The 18,347-nt window shown below is 43.2% G+C and overlaps 1 protein-coding gene across 3 annotated transcripts in view; it reads right to left on the bottom strand.

The window, feature by feature from the left end:
* Positions 1–1,719: 1,719 nt before the first annotated feature.
* LOC143674264 (BEN domain-containing protein 5) overlaps positions 1,720–18,347 on the bottom strand; it is a 1,810,590-nt gene continuing 1,793,962 nt past the window's right edge. Inside the window, exon 13 of one of the 3 annotated variants that reach the window (XM_077149723.1) lies at positions 1,720–1,878. In XM_077149723.1, coding sequence (XP_077005838.1) covers positions 1,770–1,878 — 109 coding nt within the window. In that variant the 3' untranslated portion in view covers positions 1,720–1,769. Of the gene's footprint in view, positions 1,879–10,249; positions 11,680–17,518; positions 17,709–18,347 lie in introns of those variants that run through there. The other 2 variants (XM_077149722.1, XM_077149726.1) reach the window with 2 other exon arrangements.

Genomic DNA, 18,347 nt, shown 5'->3' with positions numbered 1-18,347 from the left:
CAAAGGCCTAAGGAGGGTCTAAATCTGAGGTCCTTTAAGTCTGTGCTCCAGGTTATTGCCTTCCACCTCTGATCCCAATCTGAGACTATTTTTCTTTGCATGTTCGATTCACTTGCTCTTCCTGTTTGCATTTGTGGTATCAATGCCAAGTTGGAGTGCCAACATCGGCCAACTCTGTCCCTGTTACCAGCATCAATGGCCTATGACCACAGAGGCCCACTTCCTCTGAGGACTCCTTCACTTACTTGCCTTTGCCCCATTTGCATTACCCCAGTACATCAAATTCCATTGATAGCCAACCTTTCCAAATTTCCACTTACCCTTCTCCCCATTTGTAGATAGAAATTATTCTTATAAGGAAGAAAAATCCATTTATCAAAAATCCATTTATCTAGCCATATGTCCATTCATCCCTCCATATGCCTATCCATCCATCCATCCATCCTTCCACTCAGCAGATAATTATTGAATACTTACTCTGTGTAGATACTGTGTTAGAGCTTTCCGAGTTGACTCAGGCACTGACTAACAAACTTCCCAGCCCTGGGATGGCAAAGACAAGGCACTTGTTCCTCACGCCACCCTCCTGTGCCCACGTGGAGGGGATGCTTGTGCTGCCCATCCCACCTCTCCTCCGACCACCTGATTGCTGCCTGGTTGTGGGGGACAGGTCCATTTACTTGGCCAGCATCCCTTATTAAATGTACCTTGGCTTAAAGGTAAGGTGCACCTAGTAAGACTGCAATAAAAGAAAGTTTATACCTAGGAAGGTAACCCTCAAATCAGCATCCCTAATCTCTGGTGAGACAGTTCTGAAGTGTATTTTTAAGCTGTTTCTAAGAAAGTCTCTAGAGGGCTTGGGACCTCTTTCCTCTCAGTGGTAATTGGCTTTCAAACCCTTTACTGGCTTTTCTTTCTGCCCTGTTTCACTTTGGCCTCTCTCTCAGGTTTGATTTCCAGTATCACCTCCCAAATAAGCAACTTGCTCCCAGTTCTTTATACTAGTCTCTGCTTTTGGAAGAACCCAAAGGATGGTACCATTGTAAGCATTATTAATGAATGAAGGAAAGACTGAAGATGCTATAATGAGATGGAAGAGGAAACTGCTGGAGATAGACTAATAGCTACCCGCTGTTGATGAAGAATCTGTTACCTCATTATCCATTTAAAAAAGGGATAACATCTTACAAGTGTGGGTGCCTGGGTGTTGGCTTGACTGACCTACCTTGGAAATACTGAGTACAAGAGTAACGTGAATGAGACTAATAAATAATAGCTACCCTGGATAGGACACCTCTATTTGGTAGGGACTATATTCCCATCATCTCATTTATTCTTCACAACCTTCCTGTTACTGAGGCATTAACTATCCTCATTTTATGAGTGAAGAAACTGGAGCTCCTAGAAATGGTGGCCAGCCACATGATGGCAGAGCACGACTTTCAGCTAAATCTGTCAGACACCAGAGTTGATGCTCCTATGCCTGCCCCATGGCCCTCTCGGCACAAACCTATTACAACATCCAGAGTCCTAATTCTCCTCCAGCTGCTGCACAAGCAATTTATAATGCACACCCTTGAAACCTTTGGGAAGGGTGTGTCTTCTCGTGGAGACTAAAGCAGCCATAGCAGGTCTGTGCAGTGAAAGTATGGTAAATAAGACGCATGTCGATTGATTACACACGTCTATTGATTACATTATACACCAACATTTGAGATAATAATTGCTTTATTTATTCTTTCTGGCAGCTCAAGCATGCTCCGTGGACCCTATAATACAGTGATGTTAATTAGGTCTGCAGCACTGCGCCTCCTGTATGCAAGGTTCACGTCACCAGATGGTCTCATCTCTCCAGAGGTCTCTGGTTCAGCATCAGGTCTGAGGACAGAGAGAATCTTTGGGAAGCAGGCATCACTACCACTGTGGCTGAGCTGAATATGTAACTTTAATATCTACGTACCCTGCCCACGGAAGTAGTGTCTCGCAATCTGACATGTGTATGAGGACAAATATGAGATCATATTTCATGGGCATAATTGGATTGGAGGGGAATTGGCCAAGGGGGAGATTCCAAGAACCCCAAAATGGTAGAACTGGAGGAGTCCTTAGTGATCACTTACCTCAGCAGTTTCATTTTACAGATAGAGAAACTGATCAGGGGGTAGGGTGGGATGTGAATTTCCTAAACTTATATAAATGCTAGGAGTAGACTGGGATTAGATTCCAGATACTTTTGCTTCCAGATCTGGCTCTCTGATGAATCATTTCTAGCCCCCTGTTCCTGCTTCTGATGTCTTCACGTGTTTCTGGCCCCCTCCTATGTGGTGACTGTGGGAACAGAGATGTATAATGCCTGCCTCTAATAGAAACACAGAGAATGTTAGTTCCTTCTCCTGATTATATCCACATTCCCTGAAAATCCTTAAAGTAATTCTGTGACCTTGGAAGAGCAATCACTCTTAATTCCATTCTGCATGTGAGACATACTGAGGGCTGAGGGTCAGTGTGGGAAGATGACAGCTGCTGAGGCAGCTTAAATCCAGGCTTCTGGATTAGTACTCTTTCTAATAAGCCATATGGGCTCCCTAAGGATGGATGGATAAATGAACAGAAGAAAGAAAGAAAGAATGAATATTAAACTTACTGAAGAATGAATTAAGACATGCCTGACTAACAATGCTTAATGTTTGAAAGTCCTTACCCTGTGTATTGGCATTTCAACAAAGCCAAAATCTAAAGTTCCCTGAGGGCTGTTCAGAGGACGAGAGCAATGCAATATTTATTTCATAATCATGCACCCTCCCCTTTCCACCACTATCTAGCACTCAGCTTGGCTTAAAACAGGCCCTCGGTGAGTGCTTTTAAAACAGAATATAAATGAACATTCTGAAACCATGGAATTTCAGCCTTCTGGGAGCAATTTAGAGAGCATTGTGGGTACTAAGAGCCCCTCTCCCTTCCTCATAACATCACACCAGCAGTTGTTTTTTCAACCTTTAGTCAAGTCTGGCCTGAAGAAGGAGAGAGAGGGAAGTAGACGGGAACAAAAGCCTGAAATACAGGAAAGAGACCTAAACATGAGATCTCCTGTGGCCAGAGTTAGAAACAAGGGCTTCCTGGTGAGCTTCCCTGCCCCCGTCCCGCACGTCTCCACCCCAGAAGCACTGACCTGGCTGGGATCAGCCTTCTTGGGGATTGGGAAGGAGGAGATGTGGCTTTGACATCCTACTGGGAACAGTCCCTGGGAAGGGAGGCTGGGGCAGAGTGGGTGATCCATTAATATGGATGAAGTGTTGAGAGATTAGACAGAATTTCAAACAGAAACTGAACTCGGAATCTCTGACTATTAGTCGATGTAAAGATGTGCTTAGAATTGACAATGATCTGTCTGTTGTCTAATACTCAGTAATATACACACAAGCATATCGAACTATACAACTCTGCACACAAACATAAAGAAGTTAGTATTAAAAGACTCACATATTATTCAAATACCTTAGTACAAACACACGTATTCAAGTCCATAGCCAATCTACCTCTCTCACCCTTTGCAGTCTCTCCCTATCTCTCTCCATTTTATTTCTCACCCCATGGATGTTCATAGCCTGAAAGTTTGTCAACTTCCCATATGAGATGATATGCTAGATGTACTCCACTTGAAAACAAATGGAGCATTTGCTCTTACTTTATAAATTCCTGAAGGGAGAGAGAGAGAGAGAGAGAGAGAGAGAGAGAGAGGGAGGAGGTGTCAGTGTCAGTGTCATAGAAATGCTCTGCTTAGAGCAGGCCTCCTCATTCTCGTCCTTCTCAGCAGCAGAAGCTGCAGCCATAGCCTCAAACTCTCGCTGAGTGGCCACTTCTACCGGGCCTTGCTGGGCCCCGCAATAAATAAGACACGACTTTTGCCTTCTGTAATCATCTCACCCCAAGAAAATGTAAAGTTGAGCGGGAAGATAGAATTGAAAGGAAGGAAAGTGAATTTCAAGGCCGTTGGTAAGTGCCACATGAGATGGTTAGACGGCAGTGCTCTAGAAACCCAGAGGAGGGGATCTCGTTGAGGCTGGAGCATTGTGTGTGTGTGGGGTCTCTGAAGGAGGGCTCACAAAGGATAGGTGGGGATGGGGCGGTGGAGGGAAATGGAGAGGTACCTGGCACACACAAGATGTTTAATATGTTTTGCTGCATGAATTAAAGATAGAACTATCCAGGTTGAAGGCAAAGATGGAGTAAGAGTCTTTATGTGGTCTTGGGAAAGGGGTAGAAAATACTAGGAAATATTTTTCAACACACTGCACTTTTCCATTCACTCTCTCATTTGATCCCCACAATACTCTCAGGGGTGGCTTGGGTGAGGATTACACCCGTTTCAATGAGTAAGAAACTGATAAAAGTCAAAGCTCTGGAGTAACTCCAGATATGGCAAGAGATTTATTTACAGTCACATAGCCAGGCATATCAGAGCTGGGAGCAGAATCCAATGTACCAGTGTTCATAAACCCTTCTGATTTTACCATTTGAACCCTGGGGGTGGCGGGTGAGATGTGGCGTGACAGTAGAGGAAGAGGAAGTCTTTGGGTTATTTAGTAGGAGGAATTCCTCTAGCTGATGGCAAAGCATCAGTTTTATAATGTAGAAGTGGGATGGGTGAATAGAAGGATCTGGGCCTCAACTGTGCCACCCACTACTGATCTCCAGGCAAACATCTCTCTCATTGCTACAATTCCGAGGATGGCACCCACTCTGCCTGAGACAATCAGTTCAGGGCAGTTGTTTCACAGGCAGAGACTCAGCCATGGAAGACAGGCAGGGACATCCAGCTGCAAAGGAAGAATGCCTGAAGCCAGGCTCAGGGGAATAAGGCAAAATGAGGTCAGGCACAGGAGAAGAAGAAAAAGAACCAGTGAGCTCTCTGAAGCAGAAGCTTTTTATAACCAGCATTAAATATTTATTGCATTTTCAGTTTTAAGACTGGATATAAAAAGGTGGTGGGAGAAATGGAAAGAATGCAAACATGGGGATCTGGTGACCTCCTGGCTCCTCCACTCACAAGCTCTGAGACTTTGGACAGATTAGTTAACCTCTCTTCATAGGGTGGTTGTGAGGCTCATAGGAGATCATGAAAGACAAAGCAACCAGCACGGGGCCTAGAGCTGAGGAGGCACTCAGGCGGGGAAGAGTGGTGGCGGGAGCAGTTCAATAGTAGTAGTGGTAATGGACTAGCAATAGCAGCAGTAGTAGCAGCGGTAGTGTCAGTAGTAGTATTACTAGGGACAGTAGCAGGAGCAGCAGCAGCAGTAGTATTGGATTAGCAACAGCAGTAGTAGTACTATTAGTAACATCAGCAGCAGCAGTAACAACAGCTGTAGAAGCAGCAGCAGCAGTAGTAGTAGCAGTAGTAGTAACAGCAGTTATAGTAGTAATAATGAGTGGATTAGTAGTAGTAGCAGCAGCAGCAGCAATATTAGATTAACAGTGGTAGCAATAATAGTTGCAGGAGTGGTAGTAGCAATAATAGCAGCAGCAGCAATAGTTGTTGTTATTGTTATAGGAAAAATGGTCTAATTGCCTTGGGCTCTGAAAAAGAATTGGCCTCCAGAAAAGAACTGGAGCACTAAGCAAACCTAATTCCTCTGTCTCTCCTGGGAGATGGATACTTTGAAAACAATGTAGGCCTTCTGACTCATGTCCAGAGTGTTCAACCATACCTTGTGCCTTTCACACTGAGTTAGAACTTAATTCTGCAGGTAATAGGGAGTCCCGGAAGAAGTCCAAGCAGTGGGATTCTTTAGGATGTCAGTGCTTTCAGAAGATAAAGTTGTAGTTATCAGGCAAGGTCAGGATAGTATTTTGGATTTGAGATTTGTTCGTTCTTCCATTTATTCTGCTACATTTTGAGGCCCCTGACCTATCTGGCACTTTTATTAGGTGCTCTTAGAAGTCTAAAGATGGGAGGACCCAATCTCTGCTCTCAAGAAATTAAATGATCATGGGGAGGTGACTTATCTGAGGCAAATAATTGATAGATGAATAAACAATGTGCTGGGGAAACAAGAAAAGGAATCAATTAATTGCAGATGATGAGACTCAGGAGGCCATCATGAAGTTGGAGCATTAGAGACAAATCTTGAATGATAAGAAGAATTTTCTTTGGTTAAGAGGGACAGAGAGGGTGGACGGATATGAGAGACACTGATCAGACAGAACCAGCAGGATTTGCCAGTCAAACAGAAGGGGGGTGTGAAAAAGACAAGCAAGCATGATGATATCCAGGTTCTCGGTTTGGATAATTGATTGGGAAGAGGCGTCCTAAGCATGAGGTTGTATTTTATAAAGATCCCAGAAGCTTCTGAGGAAGAAATGGGTCAGTGGGAAAGCATTTGGAGACAGAGACCAATTAGTCTGTCTCAGCAATCCAGGTGGGAGATGATGGTGGGAATGGAAAGGAGGGAGAGAATGGAAAGGGGAGAGAAAAGGAGAGGATGAGAAATGACCAGTAATCCTGTCAAATAGGTATTACTTTCCCTTTTAAAGATGGGGAAGATAAACTCTGCTTTAAATGATTCACAAAACAAATAGCAAGTGACAGAGCAAGATTAAAGCGCAGGTCTGTTGAACCCCCAAGTCACTACATATACTGCTTTGAAGCAGACACATTACAGAGGCAGAAATGATGGGCTTTGGTGATTAGTTGGCTCTGTGGGGAGATGGCAAGGAGGCAAGGTTTCCAGCCTGGACAACTTGGTGGAAGAAGAGGACATTAACCAAGACAGCTGATGCCAGAGAGAAAAGCAGATTTGGATTCCAGATTGACATAGGATCAGCCAACAATAAAACCCACACCTTTGAGGGACAATTGAATTTTAAACATGAGAAGAACTAAAACAGGCATCATAGGGATGAATTTCTGGATTGGCCAGGCTTAGTTTTGGGGTTTACAGTTGAGCCTAGAGGCAGTAAGGTATGACAGAGTCAGGTTTGTGCCCAGGCCCTGCCTTGGTCACTTACCAGCTGTGGACCATGGGCAAGTAATTAATTGCACTGATCTCAATTTCCTCATCTGCAAAATAGGGAAAATAAGTCATTTCCAACATGTGCCATGAGTGTGGTGAAGTAGGAAGAACTAACAACGAGTGCTTCTGTGAAGTTCTGAGTTTCAGCTGGCACAGATTATCAGCCTAATTGCTCTGTAGAGATGATCCCCTAGATGTATGTCCACTGAAAATAAGATAAAAATCCTGGCAGGCTTCGTTTGCTGCTTTTTTTTTTTTTTAATGAAGTGTGGTATTTTCTTCCAGCACCTATAACCTCCTCTCTTTTTAGTCTTGTCATTTCTGTCTCAATCCAGGCTGAGTGAATATTGTCTCCAACACTGTCCTCCCATCTGCTCAGAGACCTGATTTGCAGTGCCTCTTTCCTTCTCTTCCAGGGTCCAAGGCCTTAATCCTCTTCCAAACCACCCCAACACCACAATCATTTATTCATTCCTCACTCAGTGAAAACACACACGTCCTCTGCTAAGTGTGAAGGCCGCAGCGATGAGTAAGACTCAGCGGCCAGCCCGATCCTGGTCTCTTAGCACGACTGTCATTTCCCTGGGTGCCTCTCTCACTCCTGTCCTCTACTCGGGAAGGGTTGGTACTTCTGGCTGCTCTTCCTCTGGGGGTAAGAAAAGTTTTGGTTCCAAGGAAAGGGATTTCCAACCCCAGCATGCAAGTGGGAGCCCGGGCAGAAGGGAGGGGAGGTGGTTTGGAGACAGAGTTCTACTCTGTGCCAGGCATTTAATAGATGTTATCGTATTTAATCTTCACCATAGCTGTGGGAGGTAGATATTATCACTCTCATTTTACAGATGATCCTGAAGCTTAAAGAGGTTAGATACTTTGCTCAAAGCCACACAGCTAGTTAACAGAAGAGTTAGGATTCACTGACAGGTTTGCTTGATTTTAAGCCAAAGCTGTTTCTGTTATATTACAATGTCTGAGCTGAGCCGCAAGAGAAAGGATCTCCAATCCTTAAAGCGCTCAGGAGGCAGACTCAGAACTAGGATGTATGCCTGGGGTCAGTGACCCAGAGATGCCAGGATGGGTCCTAGGCTCACTACCTTGCTGAGCTTCCAGAGGTCTTGCAAATCTAGAAGGCTTTACACATCAAGTTATAAATGAGCCCTTTCCCATCTGCCCTGTGAGAATTCTACAGTGCACAGCTGGCACTCAGGTGTGTGGGAATGAGAAATGGGAAGAAGGCAGGAGGGCTTCAGTAGAAGTCCTAACAAATACCCTGCCTGGAAACTTGCACGTTTCTCTTCACCGCTTCCTACCACTCACCGCCTCTAGATGGGGCTGTTGCTTACTTATCTAATCTGTTTTTCCTTTTTGATGTGGTTTTTCCTGGAGACAAACGGAGAAGGCCCAGTGTGGAGTGGTGGAAAGGTAGCTGGGTTTGAATTAGGGTTCTCACTAGCTATATGAATGCAAACAAAGGATTTTACCTTTAAGATTCTCAATTTTCTCACCTGGGAAATGGAAAAAAAGTATACTTACCTCTTGTGACTGTTGGGAATATCAAACAAGGCAACAAATACAAAGATGTCTAGCACAGTGCTTGGCATGTAGTACATGTTCAATAAATATTTGGCAGCTGTATGAATTGATGTTCAATAGTAATCACCCCATACTTCCATTGTTAGGCCTGCTCTTATAATGCAGAAAAGTGGTTCATGTTTCTCCAAGGCAGGTCTCAGGTGTGTCAGTTAACCTATGGTCAAAGAATTTGGCTCTCCTATGCTCCCCCTCCCCAGTTCAAATAGGCAACAGCTCCTAGCCACGGACCTTCTGCTGCTGCTGCTCTTAAAAGACAAAGCAAACTAGATCGTCAGTCTCTTCTGCTGTGGCTTCTGTAGCATATCTATCACAGCTTTTGAGAGCACCTGATCTTTTGGGTCCTATCTTTGACTCCCTGGACTGACAGGGAACAAAGTTGACACTGAGTGTGGAGAGTTATATAAGTCAGGCAGAGACCCAATATGTCTCTCCCCTTCATTTTGTGTATTTGTCTTGCTTTCTTTCTTCTCAGACATGCACGGAACTCTGGCATTGTGGCCAGTTCTACCACTTATGGCTCTACTTTGAGAAGGAAGTGAGGAGGCAAGAAGAGAGGCCGAAGGACCCTGGTGGAGCCGGATGTCTGGGGCTTATTCAGGAGCTGGCTTGCTGCTTTCTTTCACCTCTGTGCTAAAAACTCTTCCCCTCAATTTCATCCTTTGCAGATGTTCATTAAGTCTCTGCTTATATACCTCAGCTGATGGGGAGGGCGCTGTCTACCAAGGGAGCCCATTCTATGGTTGACAACTCTACTCGCCAGAAAGTTTTCCTTATCCTGAGTTGAGATCTGTCTCACTGAGTCTCCTTCCTTGGACCTGGTTCTTACCTCTGGACAACACAGAACACATTTGCTTCTTTTGTCCCTTTATGCGCCTTCAACTTTTTGAAGACTGTAATCTTTCATTCTTACTTCTACTCCTTCTGAGTTTTCATTCCTGGGATAAGCATCTTCGGTTTCCTCATCCGTTTCTAATTAGAAATGATTTATAGACACCGCACCATCCCAGTTACCTTCCAAATGATCTAAGCTACCAATTATTGACCAACTTTGCTGGCATTTCTCATACCCAAAGTTCATTAAATCTTCACAAGTACTGTGACTAGGTAAACTTTACCATTTTTGGGTGAGGAAACTAAGATTCAGAGAGGTTGAGTAACTTGCTCAAGATCACACCAACATTAAGAGGGAAAATAAGGATTTGAAACTTGGCTTCCAGTTTTTTTCTCCTGGCTCCAAGTTCTTGCTCTAGCCTACCTGCTGCCTGTGTGGCTTATGATCTGATGAGTCAATAGCATTTTTTAAATGTTTAAAAGGCTCTTTAAATATGCTCAGGACATTATAAGTGTGGTCTGATTAGAGAAAAATGAATTGTAGACTGTCTTTCTTATTTTGTGCAACCTGCCCCTATTCATGCAACCTAAAGTGATAGAATCGTTTCTGAAAGGCCTGACATATTGTTGACTCATGTTGAGCTGGTACCTGTCAACTAAACTCCTCAGGACTCTGACATAGGAACTGCCAGATAGTCAGGCATTGACCATTCTTCCTTATCTTGATGACAGAGTCCCTGACATCAAATTGTGGATTACGCCAAATTTGGTTTGGCTGGTTGGTTCCTTGAAGTAGTGGGAGACCTAGAGGGAAAAGTGCCAAGAATTCCAGAAGAACAGAGCAGCTGCACAAATCACTTTATTTTTATTCCTCTGGGCAACAAGAACCCAGGGGAGGAGCTGAATATACAACATGACATTTGTAGCCAACTAACATATGGTTCTTTGTTATCATTTCTGAAAACCAACTTGCAAAGAGAGAAAAAGCTTTGCTCTTGCTTTTTGCAACAAACCTCAAAAAATCTCCAACTCAAACCAAAAGACTATTTAGGCTGGAGCTTTACGCTAAAAGGTCCTATCTCCCTTGAGCCTTGCCTCCTTTCCCTCAACTCCTAATCCTCATTTCCGGGGGGTCATTTTAATTAGCAAGCTGTCATGGTGACTCAGCCTGCTGCTTCTAGAATAGGAAGAGAACAAACTCCCCTGGACCCGCATCACGCAAAGACACTTGACTCTTTAGAAAAATGCATTATGTTTCACTTGTACCACCTTGGGAGTTACTATTGCTGCTGCTGTATTTCATCATTCCTGCCCATCTTAGGTGTGCTCTTTTGTCTTTTGGCAATCACTCTTCCCCGAAGCTGACCCATGGCAGGTTATCAATGCCCACATTTTTGATTGGTTCCGACAACAGGGATCTGGAGATTTTAACCATGACATACCTTTTGGAATGAGTAGTTAACCCTTTTTGCCTTTAGGTCTAAAGTTTCAATTAACTACCCAATTAATAATTAAAGTGCCCAGGTAATAGAGAAATAGCTCTCCAAAGGGTTTTCTGGAGTTACATGGTGGGCCTTGGGGGAACATGAAGCATGCGATTATAGATTCTATGTCTAAGATCACCCTGATTTCAAAAATTCTGTCCCGTTGTTCCCAACAATACATTTGTCTTTCGGTTGTATCTGTTGTTGTTTTGAATGAGAAAATATGGGCACTGCATCTCTAAAGCTGCAAACAACTATAGTCTCTTCTAAAAAGTAACAATGTACAGTAACAAAATAACTTAAAAAGGCAAAGGGGCTTTGAAAGGACTAACCTGAACCTCTTATAAAAGGATGTATGGGTTTTCCTCTTAGGATCTCTACGTTGCGGAAAATACCATCTGTACTCTGGCCTTGTTGGAGCCTTCTATTTCGTTCCTGGCCTGGATATGAAGGCTCACAACTGAGTTCCCATTGGCAAAAAGGAAAATCAATAATGAAATTTCTCATTTTTTCCTTCCTTTTCACTAGCCTATTTGTTATCCTACAAATCCTTCTCTGGGAAACTAGAAAAGAGTGATTAATCTCATGTCCTGTAGAAAAGGCACACTCCTGCTCCCATTAGACCTCCCCAGACTTCATGTCTTTAAAAAGAGTTTGAAGGGTCTCTGTGGTTCACTGAGTTCTTCGTGTCCCCTTTGCCACTGGGGTAGTTGCTGGCCGGGCCCCGCAGGAGTGGGTACTTGTAGGGAGGGGGTTTTTCTTTCCTGCAAAGAAGGAGATAAGCAGAAAGAGAGAAGAAAGATAGCACATATACACACGGCATTGCAATCATTTGTGTGCCTGGTCTATCTCCCACTGGACTGGGACCTTCTAGCAGCAGGAGCCTTGTCTTCCTCTTCTTTGTGTCCCTAGAACCCAGCCTAAGGCCTGGTTCAAACCAGAAACCTTGGCTGTTGGATGGATGAATGGATGCATTATATCATTCCTGCTGTGGAGAAAACCTAACTGCCCTACAGTCCCAACACGCCCATGTTTCCATCCTCATTTCAATTTATTCAACCCATTCCACCATGGGAAAGGATAGGCACATAGAAGAGCAATAGCCTAGGATGACCCTCATTACCTTCGTAAACACCATGACCTCTACAGTTCCCTTTGTATTCCTATAAATGTTCTAAGCCTCATTATGGACATTTGATGATGGGTCTGTCTCCCCCACAAGGTTGTACGGGGAGGGTCATCTCTGTGTCCCAGCATGCAGCACCCAGTATGATACTCTTAACACCACTGCTCAGTCATTGCCCACTTGTCTGTTTTATTCTCACACTAGACTATGAACAACTTGTGAGCAGAAACCAAGTTTTGTTCATTCTTGCATTCTCCCTCATTCAGGGTCTTCTATAAGTTTTTTTTATATTGTTGGTTGATAAATTGATGTGTCATTCATTCATTCATTCATTCAATAGATTAAGAGTTATCTGCAATGGAAAGAGTGGGCTTTGTAGCCAGAAAGAACTGAACTGAGTTCTCAGGTCGGCTATGTACTAGAGGTGTGACATTGGGCAAGTTGCTTAATTTCACTGAGTCTCATTTGTAAAATGGGGATAAGACATCCCTATCTTGTAGATGGGTTGTGAGGTTAAATGAAATAACATGAACAAAAGTACCTAGCACCTTCTTTTCCTTATTAGTCTATGGGTTCTGTAGGTGACAAAAATGAATTAGCCATTGATACTGACCTCAGGTTGTTTACAGTTTAATAGGAGAGTCAGTTGTATAAAATAATTACTAAATAAAATGTTAACGTGGAAGAAAGTGGTAAATATCATAAATATGAATATCTCTTGGTTTGAGTTTGAATTAGAGGTTGAAGAACTAGCCTTGCTATGGCCCATCATGCTCTGACCTTGGATTGTCCATTTTCATTCATTGTTGATGAGTCATAAATAAAGCAAAAGTGGGATAGATATCAACAACAAAAAAAGGGACACCATGCCTTAATGTATATCCCCCTAGGCCCCAGCATCTGAAATGTCACACTTTTTGAAGGCCCTTGCGCACATGACAAGGCTGACTAGCATGGGTGAGAAACATCTATACCTCAGTAGCCATTAGCAACTGGGGGTATAGGCCTGGAATGCCATTTATAGGCAATGTGATCTTGAATAAGTCTCTTTCCTTCCTAAGCCTCTGTTTCTTCATCTTCAAAATGGGGAGAATACATGTCTTCCCTGACTCACGGGCTTTGGTTTAAGGGAGGTTGGAGAACAGTTTTGTAAATTAGAGGGCACCACTCATGTATTATTGAGGGGTGAGGTTGTTGACACTCAAAGAGAACATGGAACATAAGATGGGTATGTTTTTATGGGGGCAAGGGAGCGTGTGCTTGCCCTAGAGAGTAAAGCCCAGGTATGGCTACAGGTGAGGCCTGTGGTAAATGATGGCATAGATGGAAGGTATACAGTGACTAGGGAGGAGTATGTATGGTGGTGTGGTTAGGAAGGCACAAAGCCTGTGTAACTAAAGGAGGGGCAGAGAGGAATAAAAGACACTAGAACGCATGCACCCCTCACCTTTGGGTCTCTGTCTATAGTGTTCTCCTCTACCTCTCCAGACACACCTCCTTTAGAAAGCCAACTTCCCAGAAAATTAGCCTTTTCCTCCTTGAGGCTAATGCAGCACTTTGTAATCAATTTTCAGCACACATTTTCTAGGTTTTTCTTTGCCCATCAGTTTCCATCACAAGACTTCGAGTATGATGTATTTGATTTTCCTATGCAATTCCTGAACCAAATACAGGATTGGCATAGAAAAGTTGCTTAAGGAGTGTCCGATGAGTAAAACTGATTTTTAACCTTATCTTTACTGTCTCCTTAACTCTAAACATCCTGGCCTTGTCATTGCCTTAGAGCATGTCTTTATAAGTCCTGTTTCCTGCCTTCACACATCCTATCCACCAACATAGAATACCCTCTCTCCTTTCTATTTCATCCATCTGAGTTCTACATTTTGTTTAAAAGTCAGTTGAAACTCCACTTGCCCCTTGAAGCCTTGTAGGTATACTCCTGCCCTACCAAATGCTTGCCAAATGTTTGGGACATTGTTGGGTCTCACTTTTCTATAAAGTAAAGGAATTGAAATAGATGGTTTCAAGGAGTTCCTTCAGTTTTTTATTTTATAATTCTATTACATTCAGTGTTCTTTTAGCATCTCTCCATGCTAAGCCCTGCACTGAGGATCTAAAAGTGAGCAAGACACAGCTTCTCAAGGATCACCTTCTCCAGTGGAGAAGCCAGATATGCAAAGATAACATTACAGTATATCACAGACCACACCGTGCTAGAAGTATGTACAAAATGCAATTAGGAACTCAGCAGATAGAAAATAGCTCTCTTGGGTGGAGAATGGGGATGATGAATTAGAGGCTATGATATTTGGACTGGGCTTTGAAAAAGAAGTAGAAATTCATCATCTAGAAGTCCAGAGGGAACATTCCAGGAAGAGGGAAAAAGATGAACAAAGACATGGAGGTATGAGAACGGCTATGAGAATGGAATGAGTATGAGAATGGCTAACTTGTTCAGGCTGAAGCATAGAGCATGAAATGGCACAAAGTAGGCTGAGGTGGACAGGGTGCTCGCAAGTGGAAGGGTGTGTGGTAGGAGGCAGTAAATGAAGGTAAAAATGGAGACTAAAGTCTTCAATAGCAAGAGGAGTTGCAGCATTGCCCTCTAGGCAATGGGGAACCATAGGAGGGTTTGAGAGAAGGCACAATCTGATGTGCAGTTGAGCATTTATTATATGCTGTTTGGTACTGTTCGTTACCTTTGCATGGGTACATACTTTTCTTCTCCATATATTAGCGCTCCTGATAGGCAGGGCCTATCTACATCCTTCCAGCACTCAGGACAGGGCCTGGCACACGGTGGGCTTCATTAAATAACATGTGTTGAATAACTGATCACACACATATGCACACATATCATAGCCTGAGCCCGAATCATCCTCAGAGCCCCCACCCCTACCCCCCAATGCCAGGTTTATGCTCTATCACTCCACAGAGGCTCACCTGGCCTGTTCATTTTTCTAGGCTATTTGGGCTTTCGCTTTGGTCACTGTGTGTCACTGTTGTCCAAAAGTGTAGGATCTCAGAGCTTTGATCATCAATGCCATGCCCCTAAGTCTAAGCTCTCATGTCCACTTTGCTGCCTTTCCCCAGAGACCCTTTTTGAAGGTCAGCCCAGTACCCAGGAATGGCAAAAGACTCCCACCAGCATCTGGGTGGAAACTGAAATATTATAATTATCCATAGTGATAGAAGAAAACAGATTAATTTTGAGTCCAAACATGTTATTTCCCTTTAAAACCAGAACTGCTCTTTTACTTATGTAATTTCATGCTTGGGTGGAAAATGATATCAAAAGGTGGTATGATTCAAATCTCAAAATTAGAACCTTGTATCCTCCTGGGAATTCGTTATGAAAGGGTTGCTGACCAATTAAGAACTAAGTGGGGTTCATGGTTTGATGAGGAAAAGGCATGGGGATAGAGAGGGAGTTCATTTTTACCCTCTTAATTTAAGGTGGTGTTTTAGTTTCTGACTGCTAAAACAATCAGACAATCAGTTGGGTTAAACAATGGGAATTTATTGGTTCATGGTTTTGAGTCTAGAAGAAGTACAAAATTAAGGTGTCAGCAAAGTGATATTTTCTCTCCGAAATCTGTGGCATTCTGAGGCTGACTGCTGACAATCCTTGGTTCTTGGCTTTTCTGTCATAGGCAATGGATGTGGTGGTATCTTTTCCTTTCTCTTTCTCTTTTTTCTTGTCTGCTTAACAAGTTATGTTGATTTCCAGCTTCTTGGTCTTCTCATGGGTTCCTTTGCTTATGAGGACTTCAGCCATATTGGATTAAGGCCCACCCTCAGTCTATTTGGGCACACCTTAACTAACAACGTCTTCAAAAGTCCTATTTACAAATGGGTTCACATCCACAGGATCAGGGGTTGGGACCTGAACATGTCTTTTGTGGAGGGCATGATTCAATCCCTAAAAGTCTACCCTCTGGAGCCCCCAAAGACAGAGTTGTCCTATATGCAAAATACATTCATTGCATCATGGTATTCTAAAAGCCTTAAATCATGTTAGAAAAATGCTAAGTCTGAAGTCATCAAATTTCAGTTATGGGTATGGTTCATCCTAGGACAAAATTCCTCTGTCTGATAAACCTGTGAACTTTAGAAAATACATTATCTGCTTCCAATATACAATTGAGGAACAGGTATAGGAAAGACATTCCCATTCCAGAAGAGAGATACTGGAAGCTAAACAGGGGTCACAGGTCCAAAATACATCCGAAACTAAGCAGGAAATATTCAATTAGATCTCAAGATCTGACACTCATCTGTTGTTTGATGCTTTACCTTTGGACCTGATGGAGTGGCAGCTCCACTCCTCCCAAGCGCTTGTTTGCCAGCCATGCTCTCCTAAACACTGGCATGAAGGCCCCATCCTCTTTGAGCCTTGGGATGGCAGCAATCTCTCTGAACAGCAGGGTATTAGGCTTGCCCCTTCCTGTGCCACGGCAGAAGGCCTGCCCCCTCCAAGTACGTGAGCAGCACCTTTCCACACACATGGGTGGGCCCGCTCTCTTGGCATAAGGAGATCTTTTTTGGTCCAGGCCTTTTATTCCATGTTTCTGCTCTTATAGTCATTCTTCTTTCAGTTCTGTCCCTTCTTTGACCCTTTCAGTCCAGGCTGGCAGTGATTCTCTTCTGACAAAGTGTGCAAAAACCTGTCAGCTTTGCATGCAGCTTAAGAGGATTCAAACCATCATAGAAAAGCACTTTCTACAAGTCTGTCCTGGAACTGCATTTCCTCTGAGTTGTCTGACTGGACCCATGTTCAGCCATACCTTTAGCAAAGGGTTGTTCAGTTAAACTCTCATGTGGAACCCTGTTCTCTGGAAAGTCACCTCCCAAAAGCTTAGGGAGGTCCCTGCCAGAGACACACCTAGCCCTTAGTCATAGAGCATATTATTTGGATAGGCTGAGAAGTCTCAAAATCTTCAATAGCTCATTCCTTTATGCTTAAGAGTTTAGTTCTTAGCTTATCCCTTTTCCCTTGCATTTTACCATAAGCTACAAGGAGAAGCCAGGCTGCACCTCCCACATTTAGCTTGTAAATCTCCTCAGCTAAATAGCCAAGTTCATCGCTTAGAAGTTCCACTTTTAATCTGACTTCAGAACACAACCTTGCCAAGTTCTCTGCTTCTTTATAATAAAGATTGCCTTTCTTCGAGTTTCCAATAACATTTTCATCATTTCCTTCTAAGCCCTCATAGGAGGTATTTTTAACATCCATATTTCTACCAATGATCTATTCAAAGCAGTTAGACTTTTTCTATCAAGCACCTCACAATTCCTTCAGCTTCCCACCAATTACTTGATTCCAAAGCTGCTTCCACATTTTTAAGTATTTGTCAAAGCAACACCCTACTTCTGATGCCGAAAACTATTTTAGTTTTCCAGCTATTTAAACAAATACCTTATAATGGTTTGGCTTAAACAAGACTTCATTGGCTCATGGTTTGAAGCTAGAAAAAAGTTCAAAATTGAGACATCAAGAAGGTGATGCTTTCTTCCCAGAGACTGTGACATTCGTGGGCCTGGTTGCTGATAATCCTTGGTCTTTGGCTTTTCTGTTCCATGGCAAGGTATATGGTGATTTTTTCTTCTTCCTCTTGCTGGTTCCCTTGACTTCCAGCTTCTTGCTCTTCTCATGGCTTTCTTTGCCTATAAGGATTTCAGCCATATTGGATTAAGGCCCACCCTCACTCAATTTGGGAAAATCTGAACTAATAACACCTCAAAGAACCTATTTACAAATCGGTTCACAACCACAGGACCAAGGGATGAGTCTGGAACTTGCCTTTTGTTGCAGACATGATGCAATCATGATCAACAGGTGGTTCCACTGACCTCAGTTCCAAAGAAGGCACCAAAGCTCAGAGCAAGGAGGCCCATGAATAGTTGAAATCAGAGCCCTGAGAACTCCCCTGCATCTTTGTACACTTAGCTTCAGAGACCCCACCAAATCCACAGTCTTGAAGAACTTTCCATTAACTGATGCTGAGAACCCCAGGCTGAGCTCCAGTCCCAGCTCTGACTGGGTGACCCTTACCAGCCCCATCTGCTGATCTATTATCATGTTATCCTGATCTATTATCATGAGGAGGGGGACTAGATAATTGCTAAAATCTCCCTAAGTGTCAGTACTGTTTCATTGGTCTATGACAGTTCCTATGTAAGAAAAAAGTGGTTAAGGAACAAGATAATTTTTTTCAGGCCCACAGAGGATCTGAAAGAGACAATCCCCTAAATTAACTTGTACATGAGATTCTAAGAGTTCTTTTGAGTGTTGTAAAACTTAAC

This window comes from Tamandua tetradactyla, chromosome 2 (genome assembly GCF_023851605.1).
Source record: "Tamandua tetradactyla isolate mTamTet1 chromosome 2, mTamTet1.pri, whole genome shotgun sequence".
Classification (NCBI taxonomy): domain Eukaryota; kingdom Metazoa; phylum Chordata; class Mammalia; order Pilosa; family Myrmecophagidae; genus Tamandua; species Tamandua tetradactyla.
The sequence above is the reverse complement of the archived record's forward strand: the minus strand, read 5'-3'. Positions and strand labels throughout refer to the sequence as shown.